Source organism: Anguilla rostrata, chromosome 5, assembly GCF_018555375.3.
Source record: "Anguilla rostrata isolate EN2019 chromosome 5, ASM1855537v3, whole genome shotgun sequence".
Taxonomy (NCBI): Eukaryota; Metazoa; Chordata; class Actinopteri; order Anguilliformes; family Anguillidae; genus Anguilla; species Anguilla rostrata.
This window is the reverse complement of record NC_057937.1, coordinates 14395884-14418912: the sequence shown is the minus strand read 5'-3', so window position 1 is coordinate 14418912 and position 23029 is coordinate 14395884. Positions and strand designations below refer to the sequence as shown.

Sequence of the window (23029 nt, the reverse complement as noted above, 5' to 3'; positions counted from 1 at the left end):
TCTTTTCTTTTTCTCTTCTTCTCTGCTTATAAGAAACAAGCAAGGAGTTAAACAAACAAAATAGTGACTTAAGGTGGGACTGGGGACAACCCAACTAAATGGCCTTTTAATATTGCACCAATGTTTCTGCCAAATGTATGTAAACATTGTGCGTTGGTCAGGAATACATTGTCAGAGTTCAGGAATTACGAAAAAGTTGCCATAGAGGTGGTTTTGTATACGTATGCATGCGGGCTTGTGTGTGTGGGCATGCGTGCAAATGTGCTTGTACTAGCAGTGCCCATATGGCCGTGGGCAAAGAACGCACTTGCCCTCATGTTGGCACACTAATTAGATCAGGGCTGTTTGGTAGATTACGCAAGTGGTGGAGTAAACACTGAAATAGGAGAGCCATTGTTCTCCACCCAGACCAGCCCACTAGCATTGAGCGCTCCAGACGGGAGGCTCACACAGACTTATCAGGACTTCAGACCGCTGCTCTTTCTGTCCGGCTCTCTCCCGTCTATTCGCTCCCTCTACCTCCGTCTGCCTCCCTGTCTTCCCCTTTTTCTGCATCTCTACCGGACCTTTCCTCCTCTTTTTCCCCCCCACTCGTGCTCCTCTCTTTCTGGGGTTATCCTTGTTTGGAGAAGCGGGAGGAGAGCGGGGGCTGTGCTGTTGGATCTGTGCTGTAAGAGCTGTGCTGAGGGAGCTGTGCTGTGGGAGCTGTGCTGTGGGAGCTGTGCTGAGGGAGCTGTGCTGTGGGAGCTGTGCTGAGGGAGCTGAGCTGTGGGAGCTGTGCTGAGGGAGCTGTGCTGTGGGAGCTGTGCTGTGTTGGACTTGTGCTGAGGGAGCTGTGCTGTGGGAGCTGTGCTGAGGGAGCTGTGCTGTGGGAGCTGTGCTGAGGGAGCTGAGCTGTGGGAGCTGTGCTGAGAGAGCTGTGCTGTGGGAGCTGTGCTGAGGGAGCTGTGCTGTGGGAGCTGTGCTGTGTTGGACTTGTGCTGAGGAGCTGTGCTGTGGGAGCTGGCTGAGGAGCTGTGCTGTGGGAGCTGTGCTGTGGGAGCTGTGCTGAGGGAGCTGTGCTGTAAGAGCTGTGCTGAGGGAGCTGAGCTGTGGGAGCTGTGCTGAGGGAGCTGTGCTGTGGGAGCTGTGCTGTGGGAGCTGAGCTGAGGGAGCTGTGCTGAGGGAGCTGTGCTGTGGGACTTGTGCTGTGTTGGACTTGTGCTGAGGGAGCTGTGCTGAGGGAGCTGTGCTGTGGGAGCAGTGCTGTGGGACTTGTGCTGTGGGAGCTGTGCTGTGTTGGACTTGTGCTGAGGGAGCTGTGCTGTGGGAGCTGTGCTGAGGGAGCTGTGCTGTGGGAGCTGTGCTGTGGGAGCTATGCTGAGGGAGCTGTGCTGTGGGAGCTGTGCTGAGGGAGCTGTGCTGAGGGAGCTGTGCTGAGGGACCTGTGCTGAGGGAGTTGTGCTGTGGGAGTTGTACTGTCGAAGCTGTGCTGTGGGAGATGAGCTCGTCCGTGGGACAGGCCCTCTTTGTCGGCGGGATGGCGGCGTGGAAGAAATGTGAGCGCATAGCCGCCAGTTCCTGCTGCGTCACCGGGCTCGTTGCGGGAGGACGTGATGTAATCGGGATCGCTCGCTCCCGTCACCGCGGTTTGACGCGTTCGGGAAGCTCCCGGAGGATTTCCTGCGGGGTCAGATCCAGCGGGGATTTCGCTTCAGCAGCGTGTCTCCATGGCGATAATCCCCTCCCAAAGCATGATTCCCTAAGCCACTCTGTCATTCACTATCTCTCTCTCACTGTGTCTGTCTCTCTCTCTCTCTCACTGTGTCTGTCTCTCTCTCTCTCTCTCTGCCTCTCTCTGTATGCCTCTGCTCTCTCTCTCATTGAAGTGTATGTGGCAACAGTGTGGCTTTAGGACAGTGGTGTGGCGCCAGGGGTCCTTGTCTTATCATTCACAAGTTTGTATCGGGGGGAGGTGATGTCATTTTTGTGCAGAACTTAGCAGAGCTCCGAATAGAACAGTTCACACAGCTCTTGCATGTGTTCCAATTGCAGCTTTTTAATCCGGAAGTCCGCAAGCTCTCCTCAGTCTGCAGTCACAATTATAATCAAATTAAAGCGCTGATGACCGTGATGTCACCACGAACGGAGACTCCATTCCCCTCCCCCTTTACCGAGGCCTGCGTGCCAGCACCGCGAATCTCAGGATCTCAGTACATCAGCGAGCCTGACAGGCCAATCCGGGTCATTCGCTTTAGTAAAACAGAATCCCGTACGCTCGGACAGAATACGCTGGGTCTGTTTTTTTTTTATGGTGTAGCCATGCAGAAAGAAATGATTCTCTGAACAGATGGCGGGAAAGATGCCGTTATCGACCGGAGAAATGGGGATTGGGTATTGCTCTCAGGCAGCCTGTCGCCCTGCCAGAAATGCCCGAGGCTCAAACCATGCGGCCTGCTGACTAGAGCCCGCTGCTCCTTATACCGTACTCCTTACACCCCTCCCGTCTGTTTTCTGCCCCCCTCAGGGTACGAGAAGACGGAGGACGCCTCGGAGAAGACCTCTCTGGCCGATCAGGAGGACGCCAGGCTGATCTTCATCAACCAGCCCCAGCTGACCAAGTTCTGCAACAACCGTGTCAGGTAAGGCGACCATTCCAGGTGAGGGCCTGTACTGCCAAGTCAGGTCAAAGGCCATGAAGGTCCTGAAGTATCAAATTAAAAGTTTTTTTTTTTTTAATGTGCACTGCTTTTAAGACTAATTCAATTCCTAAGAACATGGGAGCATTTGATAAGGAGCAGGCCATTCAATACATCTAGGCTGGCCAGTGAGGTACCACTGGCCCCCGTCCCAATTGTTTTGGCAGCAGCTGCTTGCTGTACAGTTTTGTAGAGCCTAAAGGAGTTGAATAATAAGTGTGGGTTGCCAGGTTTTTGCTGGAGTTCCCCTCAGATGCGTAGAGCGCTGCAGAGACCCCCCTGGGCTAGCGGCGCTGGGGCGTTGGCGCATTGCGGTGCTTCGCTGCATGATACTCCCCTTGTTCCCGCCATTTCCACACCATCAGCAGAGCTGGGAGGAACAATCCCCCCCGTTCCCCCACCCTTACATATCCATTGAGGGGGTAGCAAAGTTCACCACACTGCAGCAATTTTGCGAAATAAAACCCAGAATGTCGCCAGTTCTGTTCTTAGGTTTGATTTTGCCATTGTGTTCTTGGGAGCACACCGCACTGTGTGAATGTGTAACATGACAATTCAGAGCTATGTGGGCTTCCTCTTCACCGAGTTGAAGTTGCCGAAGCTTTATTTTGGCTTATTGTGGTCGTCCACTTGCTGCCTGTGGCAGTTAGGATTCATAAATTCATTCATTCATGCTCTGCTTATCTCTGTAGCCCTTGCCCCGCCCACCCTGTTTGCTCTGGCAGCACTGTGGAGGCATGGCACAGGCAGCTGTCCGGATTGGTTGTTAAGATTCAGGCGTGGTGAAATTTGGAGTGGCTGATTTCAGACTCTGGGGCAGTTAGAGGGACCATATTTTTTATTAGACCATTTAATTTATTGATATCGGTCAGGATGTGAAGGAAATATAACCAAATATGACCTACAGTGTTCTTACAACAAACTTACTGCAACTTTAAACATTAAAGAAATGCAGTTAGGGGGTAGGACTTGGAATTAAATATTTAATGGCAGTCTCTCTGCTGAGCTCTACACTATATTAGCTTTTCTTTCTCAGAAAATAATCCAGTAGGCTACAGTGTCTTTTCTTTCCTGAGGGAAATCATGCTAATAATGATTATGAAAGAATTGTTTACATATGAGGTGTAAAACCCCACAGATTGACTGACTGCATTGGAGAATTTCATTCCTGAGGTTTTATTTAAAGAAACGCTGAGCTGTTTTTACCCCAGCACAGTAGTAAATAATAGTAATCATATCATCCCATTTTTAATCAGATAAAAAGCTGAGAATTTTAGACAATCTTTTTAATTGTGCGTGACATGATGGGAAAAGATAGAAAAGGCTTCTTTCTTTTTTTTCTTTCCTTTTTTGGATGTCACTGATGGCTTGCTGACAACCCTGCTCCAGATGGCTTGGCTACAGTTTCCAAGCCGTTGTGTAGTTGTTAAGGTTGATAACTGCGGTAAAAGCACAGACCAGCCAAACAAATCTGTCCAGTGGGTAATTCCTGCACGGCTGGCTGTTGACATCAGCTAGATACTTTTTTAATGATCTAATTCTAATGATACGCAGCTGTAAAGAGATGACGTGACTTGCTTGCCGTTGCTCTAGTGATGACCAGGTGATGTGTAATGTCAATCTGAAGACCACTGCTGTGTTTGCTGGCTGGGGACAACTGGCAGGTAATGGCTAGCTCATAGTATTCTGAATTAAAGCGTAAACAATATCGTTGGTGATATAATGCTATCTTACAGCTAACATTGGCTAGTTGCAGTACACTTGCAACTGATTTCAAACAGTAACTGTCAGAATCATTAATTGCATTGTAACTGTGGATGATCAAAGTACTACATTTAGGGTCTACTACCTTTTTACATGTGTTCTGACTCAATGGCTGGCATGTCTCCCAGGTGTGTGAAATGCATTGGTAGCAGATGATGATGATGATGATTATGATGATTATTAGTGATGATGATGAACTGATAACTAATACCGATGATAATATTATCTGTATGAGGATAATATTGTACTTTTCTCAATGTGTATTGGTTTCTCACAGCTTTCATTGTGTCACGTCTTGTTTTTGCTATAAATTCAAACCTCTGATATGCTGTTGGTATGTTTGTTTCTGTATTGAGTAAATCTAAGCACAGGGACATTATCTGTTTTTTTACATCTATGGTGCTCTGATACGCTTCCTTTTGCCTAGTGTATGACTGAGGTTTCATGCCTGGCCTGAAGAATAACATCAGGAGCGAGAAAAGGCTTCTGGGTCCTGATCCATTTTCCATTTCACATCATATCTGAGTAGAGTACACACTCTAAAAAAAGCATTTAAAAATATTTCAGCTGAATAAGATGCTTTTCTATCCCCGAGTCTTTTGCGCCATCTTAAGCCTTGTACCTTAAGCCTTGTTTCTTGAACAGGGATGAGCCGTTCTGTCAAATCTCAGACACAAACAAGCGTTAAGTGTTCTGGAGATTTATTTTATTTTATTTTTTCGTTTTTGATTTCTGTGAGTTTCTTTTACCAAGAAAACCCATCAGCTCAACCATTCACCGTTTGTTGTGAATGAGCGGAGAACCGTTTCTTCCTTTTTGTGGATTAGACGGACTTAACGTGTCTGTCTGACAAATCAGAGGGATTGCTTCTGGGTCGTTATGGTCTGCCCTGATTACACTCTCAGTTGAAACGTTAATGGGGGGTCAGAGGAGGTGACGTCCATTTTGAAATCCGCACCACAGAAGCTGACCTCAGACAAGCGGCCAGCCTCCCTCTCTGGGTTTGGTATAGTGCTTTGAAGGTTGAGGTTACTGAGCATCGTAGAGCACACGCTCACAGATACAGAATGCCAACATTCAGACAGATAAGCCCAGTCATTTTATTTGCAGTTTGTATTTATTTGAAGTTTAAAAATAAGCTTGTGCTGCTTTATACATCAGTACAGCAAGCACGAAGCTAGGGGGTCTGCCTGCCGGATTTTGAAAGGCCGACTTTTTTTAGCCCACGCTGAAATTTTAATTAGCGTATTCGTTATGAAATTGCGTTCAGCTTGTCGAAGTGAAGTATCTTCCCCTGGTCTGCGGGCCACAAACAGAAAATGAAAAGAGCCACTTGCTTAATTGTTATTGAGGGACCGTGAAAGAAGGTCTTTGTCACTCCAAGGACATTTAGCAAAGTGGGGGGTGGGGGGGGTGGGGGGGTGAGAATGAAACTGGCAACAAGATTAGATTTTGTGATGTAAAAAGAGAGGGATGGAGGGAGGGAGAGATGGGCAAAGAGAGCATGACAATGATGGAGCCAGTGAGAGAAAAATATAGGGGAGGGATTAAGAATGTGGGAAGAGAGAGATGAATGGTTTGGGGGACAGGAGGTAGAGAGAAAGCAAGCAGGGGAAGAAAGAAAGGTAAGGAAGTGGTGGACATCATTTTGGTCTGCATTCCTCAATGTTGCACACTTCCCTGCTCATGGTTTAGTGCACAAGAACCTCACAAACTGATTGGTCTTGCAGATTATCCACTTAGCTATGGCCGCCTTTGTGCTATGAATTCTTCTAGCGCTTTAGCACAGTGAAGTGTTTTGCAATGGTGGTATGTTTACCTTATTGAGCCAGATCCCAGTTCTTCAATCCTAAGTCTTCCTTAAAGGAGGGAAGCTTCTCTCTCTTCCTCTGTCCTCCCTCCTCCGTTTTCCTCCCCCTCTCCCCTCGCTCTTTCCTCTCCCTTCCTCTCCCCCTCTCTTCGTATTAGTGATGCGTTTTTGGCCTTCTGTGCGTCATGTTCAGTGATGCCCTGGATTCCCTGATCCTAGGGGGAGAGGGATTGTGTGCTGGCGTGTGAACGGGAAATTTCTGAATGGCCTCCATAATGAGCCGCACTGTAGATGCGGTACTCTTTGCCCTGTGATACACTCTTTGTCCTGTGAGTGTGGATGAGTGTGAGGGGAAGCGAGTGCGTGTGTGCATGCGTGTGTGTGTGTGTGTGTGTGTGTGTGTGTGGACCCAGGCTGCAGCTGTTAGGGAGCCGCAGATGATTTTTTTCCCCCAGCCTTCTGTGTGAATGAGCGGACACCTTCATTGAAGCTTTCGTGTGCTGTTCCCTGGTGCAGGGGGAAATGACGGAGAGTCTGTCTCTGTCAGTGTGTGCCTGCTTATACAGTATGCTCCTCTAACGGAAGTGTGTGTGCGTGTGCATTTGTGTGTGTTTGCGGGTGTGTGTGCACCTCTGAAAACAGCTCGGTGGTTCTTTTTCTGTGTTTTTAAGTGTGCATATCTGTCAGTGTCTGTGTACATATCTCTCTCTGTGTGGAAAGTGTTCACGCCTGTCAGTCTGTGTAGGCCTGTGTGTCTGTAGCTGCCGGTTTTTGGGCGTGTCTGTCATTGTCTGTGTTACGTGTGTGTGTGCAGCTGTCTGTGGCTGTGAGTGGGTCTCTGGTTGGAGACACGTTTGCGGGCGAGTGCCTTCTCTGGAAACTGATGAAGCCAGCGTGCATGTTTGTGTGATGGTGCCAGTGTGTGTATCTCTGTGGTACAGCTGGTGTATCAGTGATCATGTGTATGTGTGTGATCGTGTGTATGTGTATGATGGAGTGTGTGTGCTGGTGTATGTGTGTGATGGAGTGTGTATGCTGGTATTTTCCTGTGATGTGATGGTGTGTATGTGTGTGATGGAGTGTGTGTGCTGGTATATCCCTGTGATTGTGTGTATGTGTGTGATGGAGTGTGTGTGCTGGTATATTCCTGTGTTTGTGTGTATGTGTGTGATGGAGTGTGTGTGCTGGTGTATCTGTGATCGGGTGTATGTGTGTGATGGAGTGTGTGTGCTGGTATATTCCTGTGACTGTGTGTGTGTGTGTGTGTGTGATGAAGTGTGTCTGTCAGTCTCTCGGCCCGCCCCCTGTCAGAGGGGTGACCCGCTGCATTTGTTCTTCCTGGCTGCGGCCAAAAGTAAGCAAGCCCGGGCCTGATCATCACATATATCTCCTCCAAAGTGGCCGTGCTGCCCGGCCGTAATACAGGGATAAATCAGGACCCGGGGCAGGTTGCAGGCTCTGTCAGACGCACCATACCGTAGCTCATGTCACCCCGTCGCACTTAACTGCCCCTTCTGAAATTATTCTTTAAATATTATTTATATTTACCACTTTGTCAGTTAGAATATATATGTATATGTATATATATATATATATATATTGTGTATATATGCAAAAGTATTGGGACCATGACACAATCTTTGTTGTTTTGGCTCTGTACACCAGATTGGACATAATGAAATCATGAACAGGTGAGGTGAAAGTGCGGACTGTCAACTCTAATTTTAGAATTTAGGGTATTTATATTCATATCTGCGTGGCTGAAACATCTGCAGGAACTGTGTGACGCTATCAAGTCAGCATAGACCATCTCAGAGGAATATTTCCAACACCTTGTTGAATCCATGCTGCAAAGCATTCAGGCTGTCCTGGAGGTGAAAATGGGGGACTGTGTATACAAAGAGCTGAAATTAAACATGGATCACTCCATTTGGATATAGCCTAAATACCCTCAAATTAAAGCTGACAGTGAGCACTTTAACCACATATTCAATGTTTTGTTTTAAATCCAGTGTGCTGGTGTACAGAACCAAAACAACAAATTATGTATCTGTCCCAATACGTTTGCCTGTACAGGTATATCTTGCTTTTTTCATGATTTTACCTATAGTGCTATGCATGTGAAGCTAAAGCTGTGCTTCTGTTTCAGTCCATGGTTTTTTCTGTGATTACTGAAAAGAAAAGAAAAAATGGTTTCTGGAAACTTCTATGAATCTGCATTAAATCCAGACGCTGGCATTTTCCTGCAGCAGTACTGTTTAAGGGCTCGAGGAGTAGGTCATTCTAAATGTTTAATTCTAAAGGTTAGTGAATGATGTATGAGTGTACCGGACAAGCACAGAACTCTGGTAAATGGGATTTTCTGAAAGGCCCCGTGTGCTGTGTTTTCCCTCCCACCATCCACTGTAGTTAGACTGACAGGAGTGCATGAACTTTGATGCATTAATGCTGCCGTCCTTGAAATGTATTTGTACAGCATGAGAATAACTCTAACTAAGAGTGACTGCACAAGGTATGACACTTTTCAGAAAGGTAACAAGAAAATTGTGTAACCTATTTGTCACTCTCTGTAGCATTATTCACAGTGAAATAGCTTCAGATAGAAAGGTCAATAATTAATAAAATCCAGCATACTTACAATGAAACTGCATGATAATCTTCCTGTTAGTAAATATTCAATTAATTGACTTAAGTCTAATGATAATCAGCTGACCAAAACTCAGTATTATTAGTTTAGTGTGAAAAGTAGCTGTGATTTGTGTTATGATGGCTTTAATATCCATTCATATACCATGCAAAATGTGTTTATTCACATGTTATTACCACATTATTGGTTTGTAATAACCTAAACTGGCTTCAGTTTCCACCAAACATGAATGTCTGTCTCTCTCTCCTGTTTCTCTTCAGCACCGCAAAGTACAATGTCCTCACATTCCTGCCAAGGTTTCTGTATTCTCAGTTCAGGAGGGCAGCCAACTCCTTCTTCCTGTTCATCGCTCTCCTGCAGGTAGGCTGGATTTCAGGGGTCAGAGGTTAGAGGTCATGCCACCGAGTCCCATACTTGGTGCCCTGACCTCCTCCACCTGACCACCCTCCCCTTTGTTTTGTGAGCCCAAGTGGCGTCCCTACCCTGGGAGATGCATAAACCTGAGCTCAGGCCTTCTGTGTGGTCAATAGGTGCTACGATAGCCATTTATTTTAGGGCAGCACTTCCCAAGTCTGAAATTAAAATGGAACCGTGTAGAGCTTCGGCTCAAATAAAGCCGGGAAACCAGAACACGTTCTAAGGCACACGCCTACGTTCACAGTGCCGAACCTCGGAGCGAAGAACAAAGGGGCCTTTAAATATGCAACGGTCTGACAAGGTCGACCAGGTAACTAGGCAACACGGAAGGGGCCATCTCGAGGGCCGATTGAACCGCAGTAACCAACGAGAGTCTGCGGCTGCACCCTCTCAGCTCTGATGCGCCGAACGCTTGTTCGAATATGGCTAAACAACGGGCTACAGGTAGGCCACGCATCTTGAGCGGTGGAACTGTAACCCTAGCCTGTAGGACAGAAGGAAATGCGGTCAAATGGGGCGGTATCGCTGACAGCTGCAGCCTTTGGGAACAGAAACTTCCTTAACACGAGGTTGCCAACCCCAGGTATTGATAACGCAGGCATCGAATCCTCATTATCGTCTCATTGTTTTTTAAATCTGTTTGACACGTGCTGAATCGTTGAGTAGTGTTCTGTTTGTATCCTAACATGTCAACAGACAAAACGTGAGGGGACTTGATTGCCGTTTAAATTTTAAAGAAATCCTTTGTCCTTTTTCACAATAAAGCTAATGGTTCGGACAGAAGGCAGCACCTCAAAATCTCTATTGGAAGCTTTGCACAGTGCACACACTGGGTTTTCTGTTGCGTATCATATAGGGAGGGTTAATGCCCAGATTATAATTCATTTCACTTCCGATTCCTTTTGAATGCACAGATTTGACATTCAGGGCCTTAATCACAAAGTGATGCTGTCATTTTAAATGCACCACATATTGTTGAGACGAAACCAGGTCAAAGCTCAGCAGAGTGGAGACTGCCCATTTACTGAAATGTACTGCCTCAGGTGTTATCTGCCATCTTTTCCTTTTTTATGTATTTTTAATGGAAGAAAGCTGGCAGGTTTTTGATTGCTGTTGGTATTCAAAGCCTGAGGTTTTGTGCAAAGCCCTGCTGGCATCATACAAGCGGAATGGTACAATATGAGCAAAATATTTATATGCCGCTTTAGCATATTCCATGTCTATTTTATAATTTTTTTGTTGAACTTTTAATTAACCAGGCCCTCCCACTGAGATAGAATCTGGCTTACAAAGGAGATTTGGCCAAAAGGCAGCACAGTATGCACAAAACGCATAGAATAATAGACATCAGTGATTGCAAAAAAAAACAAGCAGTGCCCGCAATTAAAAATGATTACGTACTTCCCACAGTGCTTCTTGGATTCTTGATTTAATTTGTTCAGTAATATGAAGCTCTTTCGACAGGGCCGAGAGGCTAGGAGGTTGAAAGCTTTCCACCGAGGCGCAGTCCTTGATAGCTGCAGCTTCTTAAGGGGGAATGGGGGGATGGGTGTCTCCACAGCACAAATTCAGCTGAAGCCTTCATTTAATTAAAATACATTGTCCTCTGACCCCCTGTCTCTTTTTTGTTTTTTCTCCTCCTGCAGCAAATTCCGGATGTTTCCCCGACGGGACGCTGGACCACCCTGGTCCCCCTGCTCTTCATCCTGGTGGTGGCGGCCGTGAAAGAGGTCATCGAGGACCTGGTGAGGACCCTAACCCAACACACCGCATCAGATACTTACCCAAACCCACACTTCCACAGGCATTCTGTCTTATCCGCGAATCAGTTTTCATTTAACTGAGTTTGACTGGGCTTCAAGCTGGTCGGCTATCCAAAGCCACATTCAGCCCAGCCAGGCGCTGTTCATTAATTAAAAACCCAGAGCAGTTTGCAGTCTGGCTGTCTTCATTCGAACATTCTGCTAATCATGTATTCAGCTTCACTTTCTGTTGAAGTTCTCTGAAGGAGTTGGAGTCTGGAAATGATTAAAAGCAAGATCTCGCGATGGCCGCGGTCCAACTTGTATTTAATGGTACCCTGAATTTTTTACTCACTTTTAATTGAAGTGTCAGCCAAGGCATATGAGATTTGTGTGAATAATTAAACTAAATTCAGCCGGCTGTCCTGACACACCGGACTTCCTCTGGTGTCATGGCTGTGAACGTCGCCCGCCCGCGTTTGCCGGAATGTAATAAATCAGGTCGATGTTATTTATAAATTTGATTTGGACGGATGGGTGGCCGTTGATGTAAACGGAAATTTACCGGCTCCCCCCCCCCCCCCACCTCCCGCCATGTCTCAGACCGGCACGCAGCCGAGCCGGTCACTTTTCCGGGCTCTGTGTGACGGGCGCAAACGCCGCCGTCCCGCTCCGTCGCCTGCCACGCCGCGTTAAGAAGACCTGTCAGTTGGCGGCCCCCGTGGACACGGCGGAACGATGAGCGGGTTTGACGTGACGGGCGGACGCGACGGGCGAATGGACAGCTAGCCGTCCCGTTCACACCCGCTTACTAAAGCGCTTGCTAAAGGGGGCGAGCAGCTGCCAGAATATTGTGGATTTGGGGGGGGGGGTCGCTGTGAAGCTAAATATTGACCGTACTGGAGCCCCCCTCACTCTCTCTGGGCTGTTTTGCAGGAAACAGCCTGTCTGATAGGATAATGTGGTTTGATTCGGCTGGATCACCGTTAGCATGCAGCTGCTTAGCTGCGGTGGCTGGGGCGATGAGGAGGCTGCGGCAGGTTCGCCCAGCTCCTCTCCCTCAGCCCTGCAAGCGAGCTGCTGACCGCAGTAAAGGCTTCAGCGAGCTTGAGTGCGCTCCTGCCACTATCATTAATCACAGGGCTCTCTTGTTGCTCAGAGGTCTCTCAGTTCTGGGAGAGAGAGAGACCTGGAGAGAGAGAGGGAGAGATAAAGAGACGGAGAGAGAGAAGGAGAGATAGAGAGACAGAAAGGGAGAGATCGAGAGAGAGAGAGGGATAGAGAGAGACGGAGAGAGAGAAGGAGAGATAGAGAGACAGAAAGGGAGAGATAGAGATACAGAGATAGAGAGAGAGACAAACGGAGAGAGAGAGAGAGAGACAGAGAAAAGGAAAAAGGGACGTGCACGCCCACACGTACATGTGCTCACACACACACACACACACAGCCGATGGAGGACAGGAACACAGAAGCCTTGCACGCTCACACACAGGAGAGCGTGCCCCTCCCCCTGGGATGAGCACACGGTACTGTTCCCCGAGATGACTGCGGCTTTTATCCACGGGCCAGCTGGCAGCGCATGAAGCGTGGCCTTTGCTTGTACCTGCAGGGACAGGAGTGCAACTGTTGCTGCAATTATGGTTGAAGATGGAGGTTCTTGCCCATAGGCACAGCGTTAGTGCCGCACCACAGGGAACTGACATCCTGTCTGCACCGCATTAAGAATGCAAGCGAGTTAAATCTGCTTCCTTTATCGAAAGTGAAAAGAGAAAAACATTTCAATCCTGACGATGAAATCTTGACGCAGGTCACCTGAATTCTTTTGTCTAAGCCCCTCCCCTAGCCACTCTCACACCCTTCCCTTATATAATTTTGTCTGTACTGTAAGCCCCTCCCTCCCCTCCTCACTGCACGTGCTCCGTTCCCACTCTGTCTTTATAATGGACCTGTCCGGTTGCAGATGGCGTGCCGTAGGGTCTGCCGCGCGCTTGAACTCTATTGGGTGATAGTTCTGCAGTCAGCACCTCAGTGTAATTCCCCCGCAGGGGCGTCCCCCCCCCCAATCCTGCGCTCACTCCTGATGAACAGCCAGCCCAGCGTTTTTCAGAGGCCCCCCGCATGCGAATATCATTGAGCGAGCAGGGTTTTGGGGGCCAGGGGACATACCGTGTACCTCGTTACCGCGGTGAAGGTCGCTCCCTCACAGATGCAGTTCACAGGCAAGATGAACAGAGTTCGGGAAGACTCTCCGTTTCCATTTCAGTTTATTGATATCATCTTTATACTAATGGAACATAAATAGACTTACAATTAGTACAAACCAAATGATAGATAATTCTCTCTCTCTCATAGCTAGTCCTACACTCTTCATGAAGTGTGATACATCCTTGGCATCCTAACCTCCATGTAATTATGGCTATTATGTCCATTTACTGTACTCATGTCTATCTAACAGGTGAGGTCACCTGCATCGCTCTGGTTCCCTTTTCTCTTCCTCTTTAGCGTCCCTGTTAGCCTAGGTCACAGTCCTCAATCCACCCCTTCCCAGAATGCACCGCAGCGCCCCCTTCCACCCTCATTATCCCCGCTTTTATCGCTGCATCATCTTGATTAAAAACGTTCATCTTTCTCCCGCCCCTCCCAGAAGTGTGCAGACAAAAAAGGGGTGGAGGGAGGCGGGGGTGAGAGAAGCTCTCCTGACCCCGCCTCTCCTGCCTGTGATTGATGCTCTCCCAGATGCTCTCCCCTTTTCTTTTTTTTCTTTTTCCGGAAATCGGGCAGTGCCGCGGCAAACGGTGAGAAGCCGGGGCGCTCGCCTGTCCCTGCGGTAATGACTGCGTCGTTTTGGATTCAGGAAAAGAGAGGCGCCCCGCCGGGCCCCGCTCTGTTTTCGGGGCGCAGGGGAGAGGAGATGGCTGCGGAACAGCGTCGGGAGACCTCGTGGGGAGAGGGAAGGGGGTTACCATGGCAACCTGTGACATATCCCGAGCTCGTGGAGAGGAGCGGGAACTGCCGCTGGGAACAGCTGACGAAACGCGCTCTAATTTTACCCAGGTGCGCGTCAGCCGCAAGACAGAAGCTCGCGGTCAGCCGAGAACAGCAGTCATAGGACTCACGGGACCTTTGCGTACGATCCGCCCACCCCCCTTTTGTCAAATGAACAAAAAGTACAGAGTATTATGACTTTGTAATGAGCTTGTATTGCAGGGATTGTGTTCAGGTACTGAGGAACAAAACTAAGGGAGGAGGGACTAAAACTAAGAAAGGGGGACTAAAATCAGCAATCCCGGGGCTGACTCTTTGGTCCGAGCTGTCGCTGGTTTAGCGTCTCACCCGCGGTGCACCGAAACACGGACTCTTCCCCCTGGCCTTCCCTCAGAACAGCCCTTCTGTCCGTCACAACCCCTCTCCCGGGCCTGTGTTTTATCACTCTTTTAATTCAGCCGACGTACAGGGCCGGAGATGCCATGAGGCGTGATTCATACGCTGCTCGTAAACGTTTCCTCCAGGACCCGAGAGCCGAGCTGTTCTGGAGGCAGTGGCCTTAAACATCCAGTCGTCTTTAGTCGCTGCCCTCAACTTGGTTTTCTTCATGTGTAATGGCAGCATCAGTGTGAATGATAACTGTTGACATATTTGTGAGTCATATAAAAAAAAGAAAAATATTGCTGTCAGAAAGCTGTTATGGACTTGTGGGAGGCAGTTATAAAACAGAACGCATGGCTCCGTTTGATGAAAACGTGTCAAGTCTGCTTTTCAGAGAGGTTTGTAATGCCTTGTTCAGGCTTTTTAATTAAAGGCCATCCTTGGGGAAAGGCCTGTTTTCAGACAGAGAACTGGCTCTCCCACCATTTAGGCTGTCCTTATTTCATTCAGCCAAAAAAGACGTCGCTTGTTCCTGCGAACACAGAAGAGTGAATGAAAGCGTGTCTTTATAACGAAGCTCTTTTATTATAATAATTTGTGATTCATGGTGGTAATCGTCGTAAGGCGGTTCTGAATCGCGCTGTGCTGTGTTTTGATCTGTATGATTTAAACAAAATAATTATGGCTCTGCCTCACTGCTGTCTCATTGGGCCCTGGATGAATAAGCACATTAATCGTAGTTTTACGCAGGGTTTTTTTTTTTTCAGGATATCCCAATGTTGCTGTAGGGACTCAGATCTTTATTGACCATTGTAGTACCTCTATTTAATGTTTGTGAGGTACAAACAATATAACCCCAAGGAATGAATTGATGAATTATTCCTACTAAATGATATTGAATTGTAAATTGTAAATTGTCTTTTTTTTTTTAATGGTGCAATGTTGTGTGTTGACTGTGAGTGAGGTCATTGTCTGCATTGGCATGAAAAGGCTCCGAAGCTTTAGCCCGTGAGCCGTCTATGAAACGCGGGCAGCCGTGCAGGGACCTGAAAAGGCCTATTTCAGTGCCTCCGCTTAGTGCTTGTGAGGTACAAACACTGAAACCCGCGGGACTGAGCGGTGACAAGCGTTCCGCGCCGTAGCGTCGTCCCTCCCCCCGCGGGAGCCGAGCGTGACGCGTGTCCCGCGCCCCCGTTCGGCGCCGCGGAGACTCTAACGAGGGCGGCCGTCAGCTGCCGCCAAGGAGCACGCGCCAACGGCATCTGCCGCTCTCGGTCTTTTCTGGAAACGGCCCAAAGCAAACCTTCGCCCACCCCCCCACCCCAACCCCCCCTGAGACCTGAGTCGACTTGTGCTCCTCCTGTCCTCAGCAGTGCGGAATTCGGGCAAATGAGCTGTTTTGAGGTCGGAGAATATTCCGGAGGGTAGTTATGCTCCTTTAACTTCCTGCTTATCTTGATAATGTCCCTGCCTCAGTGTGTGTTTCGTTTCACCATTCGCTGTTATCAAGAGCGAGCATCTTTACATTTTTATCCATTCATAATTATCTGTGACCCGTTCTCATAAATGAGGCAAATGTCATGAGCATCCCATCATTTTAAAGCTTGGGCTATGCTAATGAGCTATAGAGATCCCATTTTTCCAGAGTCGGTGGCAGTTGTACCGTTGCATGCCCTGTGTGTATTCTGAATTCGTTCTAATTGCTCACAGTAAAAGCATTCTAATTGCACACACTAGGGTTTCCTTAAATCCCTTTGAAAGGCACTGTAGTAATGTGTGTGGCCTCATCTGGCTGGGATGTTCCACTGGTTTAATTTGAGCTCAGGAGGGGAGGTTACATTCCTCCTTGCTTGGAGAGCACAACCCCCGCCCCACGCTCTCAACAGAAAGGCGAGGCTCAGCGGGTCAGGAGAACGGTCCCGGCGGTCGAACGCGCGGGCGTTCGCCGTTCCCCTGTGACGAAAAGAAACGGAGTGTCAGACCGGAGGGAGAACGGGAGGGGTATTTCCTAGTGAGGAGCGAGAGTGGTCAGTTCCGTTTGCGCTGTGCGTCACTCTGGTGGGGGGGGGGGTGTGATGGGCTCCCTCGCTCATTTCGTTGACGCAGACGCGTTTGTGCAGGGGCCTGCAGCAGAGGCTTCCCCCCGAGGCTGCGGTCGGATGCGGTCACGGTCCTAATTGCGGTGCCAGGGGAAATCCACAGTGATGCCCTCCCTGGCTCTCCACTTCCGCCCACCCACTCCCCTCCCCCTCCTCCTCCCCCTCCTCCCCCTCCACCACCGCCTCCTCCGCTGTGGCGGTTGAGTCATCCTGCCTCCCAAGCCTAACACCCCCAGGACTTCTTCCCACTGGGTGACCCCGTCTCCGCTCCGTTTTCTCTCTCTTATTTGTCTCTTCCCCTCCTCCACGCGTCACGCTCTCACTCTCGCGTTGCGTCTGTGGGCCGGGTCAGGTTCCGCCTTTTGTGTTTCGAAACGGCTTTGCGGTTCTGTATCGATGTAAAAAATAAACAAAATAAAAAACTTTCGGTCCGTCAGTAGGTATCTGTATTCCAGTAACGGGCGGTTCTGTTATTGAGCTGCAGTCACTACACAATCAGGGGCCCCGGGTGCAGAAAGTATTTCAATTAATAATTACTGGCTGGTGGGTATTGAGTGCTGCGTAGCGCGCTATGTGTGCAAAATGGGTGCAGAATTTTGAGTGCGTGCTAACAAGAGCTGGCGAATTCACAATGTGGGCAGCGCATTGCTGACCCCTTTGGAATCCTCGGCTTTGAATAGGCTGCTTTTTGTACGGCGAAAGCATTTCCCACGGTTCTTACAGCAGTCCCAGAGGTGGGCATCATCAGTCCCGCAGAAAAGCATCGGAGGGAGGCTCGCGTGGCGCTCGCGCTGCTTTGTTCGCTTTCTGTGCGTTCGTGTTTTCAGAGCACGGAAAGTTTTTTTTCCAGAGCGCAGCTGATAATGAGGAGACTGGTTTCTTGCGAGAACTGACCCCAGATCAGGGGATAACTGGGTGAAGATATCCCAAAAGGCGGTTTGCTTTTGCGCGTAGTCCCGAAGATCAGAGAAGGGAGCGCGACTCGGGGCCCCGTCGCCGGGGTAACGAGCCAACGGATCGCGCGTACCGCCATCTCTGACCGCGGGCGCTCCGTTCCGGTCGAGCGGAGCCAAGCCCAGGTCCGCCAGCGCCATCTCGGCTAAGGAGGGTGTGGGGGGCGGTTATTCAGGGAGATCAAAGGAAGAGTGTAAACAGAGGGGCGGGGGTCGTGTCTGTGTCCGACACGCTTCCATTTCCCCATGCTAGCTGCTGACCCTTCGCTTTCTCTGCTCTCGCCCCCAGAGCTTCGGTGGGCTGTGCAGCTGCGCTTAAATCTGAATGATTGGTTCCTGACACAATGTCTCTTTTATTATCTGTGAAGTGGCTGGCGAGTAGATGGTGCTAGTTGCCTAAGGTTACTGCACAGCAATGATGCTTCAGCTCCTAGGACAAGATGCTTCTCAAAAATTGTTCAGACAGGCCAAATATTTTCCCTATTCCTGTGTATAAAATATTGCTTGAATAAGATGAATTTTACTTGTGTAAACAAAGGAGGTTCCTCGTTGAAATATTCATTGTTATTACTTGTTATTCTGTCACTAGTAGGAGGTATATTGACATTTGTGCAGATTCAGACCTGGATATCAATCACAATTTTTGATGCATCTGAATAATGTATTTGTTTTTTGTCAATGGAAAGAAAGGGCCAAGAGTATATCTTTGGATTTTGCCCTCTGAAGACACACTCCTGCTGTGCAGCATCAAAGATGAATATTTGTTGGTGGCAGGCCAGATGTGATGTCACCACTGTAGAACAAAGTGTGTAATCATTGCCCGTTTCTTTTCCCTAGAAACGGCACAATGCAGACAGCGTCGTAAACAGGAAGGAAACGCAAGGTAAGGCCTACCTGCAGGCTCCGTAGCGCAGCCCAAGATTCATTTACAGCACCTTCACAAGGTGAAATTAGAACAGCAGTATGCTTGGCCTAATCTGCCAAACTGGGATCAACTGCAATATACAGTGCTGAAAGATGCGCAGTGCGCAGATCGGTGATGAATATGCAGGTCGGTTTTGTTTTGATCAGAACGTGGCTTTGCTCAGCAGAAACTGAAGCACGTTCGTGGGGGATGCATATGTGAGTGCTGCAGAGCAGTGACTGATGGGATGTTGCCATTTTTTAAATGAGCGCACAGCTTTAACTCTGACATCTCCCTCCATCAACATTGACCCTGCACTCTACCGGCCTCCTGAATTTATGCACGGTGCCCTTATTTGATCTAGCACCTTCTACATGTTTACCATACGTGAATTTGTCAGATCTGATCGACGGCTTCAGTTTAAATATTCGGCCGAGATACGACGTCGATCTACGCTGCGTTGTTTTGCCTTGATAATGTCCCTCATTGCTTTAAGGTGATTTATTTATGAGCCTATATCAAAAAAAAAATGCTGTCTCCTCTCTCCTTCTGCTTTTCGAAAGTGCTGAGGAACGGCGCTTGGGAGATCGTCCACTGGGAGAAGGTATGTAACCGGGTCTTATTCCATGTGAAGATGGAGTGTCGGGGCGGAGGGGCGGTGGGGTGAGGGTTTGGATCCGGCAGAGCTGTGATATTCATAGGCCGCGCTATAAATTATGCAGGTTTGCATTTGCGAAGCCTTTCGGGGCTCTGACGCAACTGCGCCTGCATTGTTAAGGGCAATTAGCAGTCTGTTCTGCGGAATTAGAGCATGGAGCAGGTGTGGTTTTTTTTTTTCCCTACACGTTTCTCCTCCGCCACCGATATCTGCTTATTACAAAGAGGAGGAGACGTTCTCTGGTTCTGTGTGCTGTAGGTGGGGAGACGGCCGTCTGCGTCAGCCTGTAATTAAATCCAGCGTTTTTTCAGCGTCCTCGGGAACCGGCAGCGTCGCTGGGGAACGGAAAGCAGCTTTTGATTGTGATTTTTTTTTCCTCTTTCACGAGCAGAATTAATTACCCTGTCAAGAATGCAGTCGCAGTAATTAGAAGGTGCGAAGCCCCGCTCTCTGTTGGCTAACTATGTTTAGCCAGCGCTCTCACACAGGCTCCGTTTATGAGAAGCAGAGGAAACATACAGCGAGGCATCTTCTCTGCAAACACAATCTGAGGCTGTTGTCTCATTTTAAGATTTATACACAGTACGGCTTGGCTTGAGTTCTTAAAAAAACTGAATGAATAGGCATACTTTTTATGTTTTATGATTATAAGCTAAATGGAAGCCACACATTACATGCACACATACACGCAGACACACGGACAGACACAGACATAGTCATAGACATAGTCACACACAGACACACACACACACACATACACACACATGCAAGGTGCTTCTATTGTTATTTTGAATGCTATGAAAAGAAAATGACTGGAACAGTTTTGTGCTGCATTGTAAAGCACTGCAGCAATGAATCCGACTCTGTCTGCATTTGACATGAACAGCATGCCCCCGCTGAACTGACCCTTCGGTTACATCACTGGAACTCTTTGGCTTGACATTTCAGTGCAGACAGGGACAATATAACCAGACGCACAGAAAGGAAGTTGTCATCCTTTTTCCTTATAACAATGGGACTGACACTTATATAGGCAGACAGTTCTGTGCAGGAAAACATGATGAAAAGTTCAATGTTCATTGTTGTTGGACTCCCTTGTTTGGCTGTCCTTTGCATATTTTATCTCAGCGATGTTGACGAAGCAATCGAAGCAATTCCACTCTTATTTCGAGAAGCACACAGCTGTTGATAATAAGGCATTTATAACAGTCTCAATCAGGCATTAGCCTGTCAAATCCTCCTTCAGGTTAGCCAGAGTAACTGATTGGTCTGTGTATTGATGCACAGTGATATGAAAATGCTAATAGTTAGTTTCCAGCATTGGAACAGGGCCTACAATGAAACAGTTTTGTTCTGTCTGTGAAGGCTCCTAACCAATGACGAGTTTGTTTCTTGCATGTAGCGGCGGGAGATATTGTTAAAGTAAATGACGAAGAATACATGCCAGCTGACGCAATCCTTCTCTGGTCCAGGTAGAGAGGGTCACGCAAAAGCAAAAAGTGCCTTTACAAAAATGACCTATAAATTATGGATGCTAATCAGAATTAGCAACAGTAGATAGGAAATGCACACATACACATGTAAGCATAATGATTTATGCTCTTGAGAACTTTCCAGAATGTCATACACTTCCCATCTTGTGAATGGCTCCACTTGTGCATTCTACACAGTTGAGATCAGTGTGAGCTCTGACTGGGACTAATGATGTTTTGCCTCCAAGTGAAGCCATCGCTTCACTTGGAGAGCACAGCATCATTAATTAGTTGCGATCCACATTTTTGCTTCTCCATTTTTTTTTTCAAAATACATGCCCCATCAGGGCTGGCTGTGAGATTTACAATTAAGTGGGCAGGAGGCGGCAATCTTTACGTGCCATAAAGTTTCTCCGTCGCGGCGTAGCTGAAGCGCTGAACCGAAACCCTCTGACCGGTTCCGATTGGTCAGCCGCATCCCAAATGACGAAATCAGTCTTCTGAGCAGACGTCTGGCGCTGTGCATTAGGGTGTACCGCTCCTTTAAGTAAGCCTTCCGGCCTGCTCCACTGCCTCTGATTTCTAGCGTGTATGACCTGACTCAAATGGCTTTTTGGGGGAAAAAAAGCAAAAAAAACTAAATTGGATTTTTGGGGAAGCAGTTGTAACATTTTGTGTGGTTATATTTTGTCAGTAAATTCTGTTTGTCTCCCTTGTTCACGTTTTAGCTCACAAATGCTTTCCCACAATCCCTTGTTTGCTTTCTCTCTCTCTCTGTCTGTCTCTCTCTCTCTCTCTCTCTCTCTTGCTCTTTTTCTTCCTCTCTCACCACCCTCCCTCCGGCGGCACTGCGGTGGTGGTGGCTGCTAATGTAGGTTTCTATCGGGGAGATAGTCAGAGCCACCAATGGAGATCACCTCCCTGCCGACCTCGTCATTCTGTCATCCAGGTCAGGAGTCCAGCCTGCTGCCTGTTTTAGAGAGTCTGGCAGAGCAGTGTGTCCTCTGTTTCAACCAGGGAGGCACTTGGCCAGGCCAACAAAACATATTCAAGTGCTGGTCATTGACAAGTCATTGTAATGTAATGAGAGACACAGTTCCTATTACACAGGCATTAATGCATCTCCCCACAGCCCTTGGTGTTTTCTGTACGTATGTTTGAAGTTGTCCAAGCAACGTTGGCCTGGCCGACTGCCTTTCTGGAAGTACCAGAAGTGATGGAAGCAGTCTCTGTCTACTTCTGTCTCTGAATCTAATGCTAAGGTTCAATAGCTATACAAATTAGAATGATATTAGTGGCTTACTGTATACACAATGTTTAGAGCTTATTCTGACATGTAGAACGTGGTCCATGTTTCTACTCACTCATAATGTGGACTTAGCAGAAGAACTGGAAAATTTGGAAAGATATCATTTAGACTAAAGCTAAGCTCTACCAATGTAGAAATGATGAATCTTCCCTTCTGCAGCAATTGTCAATACTAAATAATTGAATGAGAAATGCACAGATTGGTGCTCTCACACAGCTATTAGGAGCCGTTGCATTTTTCTTATCGCTGATGTTGCATGCATTGCCTGAACCACGCATGAATTCTGCTGCAGTCTGACCACCAACTTTGGCTTAATGTGCCACGATGTGTACGGTTTCATACAAACTGCTTTAAGCACTTACAGGTATTGTGTCAAGTTTTCATGAACAAATTGCGTGATAGCTGCATGTTGATCTGCATGCAGATTGCTTCCCAGTTGTATGCTCGCATGCAATATGTCTTGCACATTTATATTTGCATTTAGCCTGTGCATGTATGCAAGCGACCTCTGCATCTTTCAAGCACTGGCTCATTTTTGAATGGTTGAGGTGCGGTAAGGTCCTGCTTCAGTGTTTGGCGAATGGAACATTGTGTGCCTGTTCAAGCCACCTCGTGGGCTCTAAGGTCCCCATTAGAGTGGTGATTTCTCATCTTTAGGTTCGGTCCTCGCTGTGCATTATTTACCTGACAAAAGGGATCCATAATAGCCGCTCGGCTCGCGGCAAGCACCGTCTTGCTCCGGCTCGGTGTGCTTGTGCCTGTTGCCTGCTAATTGTCTGCCTGATTAACTGCAGTGTGTGTGCAGGTTGCCGTCTTGTGTGTTTTTGTGTTGTACACAAAGGACAGCTAAATATGCCAGATGTGGAAAAAGCGGGACTGGAAGCCATATATATTGGTGCATTGATTTATTATTATTTTTCTGTTGCAATCTGGCAAAGGACTATCTGAAATTTCAAAATTAACTATTGACTCTAGATCTGAGGGACATTTCATTACAGAGAAAATGTGTCGGCTCAGTTATTTTCCACTGTCGAGCTTCAAAGCGGGCTCTCCTGTCTCAGGTTACACTGGCGCCCTCATCTTTAGCTGTCCTTTCTGAGCTTTCATTCCATCAAACATCTTTGGGGAAACAACACTCCTCATACTGTAATAGAGAATGACAAAATGAAATTCCCCTTTTTTCTTTTTCAATTGAAGACTTCAGTGTGCA

General features: G+C 47.8%; 1 protein-coding gene across 1 annotated transcript in view; it reads left to right on the top strand.

The window, feature by feature from the left end:
* Positions 1-1306: 1306 nt before the first annotated feature.
* Positions 1307-23029, top strand: part of LOC135256047 (phospholipid-transporting ATPase IA-like) — a 107522-nt gene continuing 85799 nt past the window's right edge. The window contains exons 1-7 of the mRNA XM_064337922.1: positions 1307-1538; positions 2507-2621; positions 9160-9259; positions 10963-11061; positions 18314-18359; positions 18944-18984; positions 21386-21459. Coding sequence (XP_064193992.1) covers positions 1481-1538; positions 2507-2621; positions 9160-9259; positions 10963-11061; positions 18314-18359; positions 18944-18984; positions 21386-21459 — 533 coding nt within the window. The 5' untranslated portion in view covers positions 1307-1480. The remainder of the gene's footprint in view (positions 1539-2506; positions 2622-9159; positions 9260-10962; positions 11062-18313; positions 18360-18943; positions 18985-21385; positions 21460-23029) is intronic.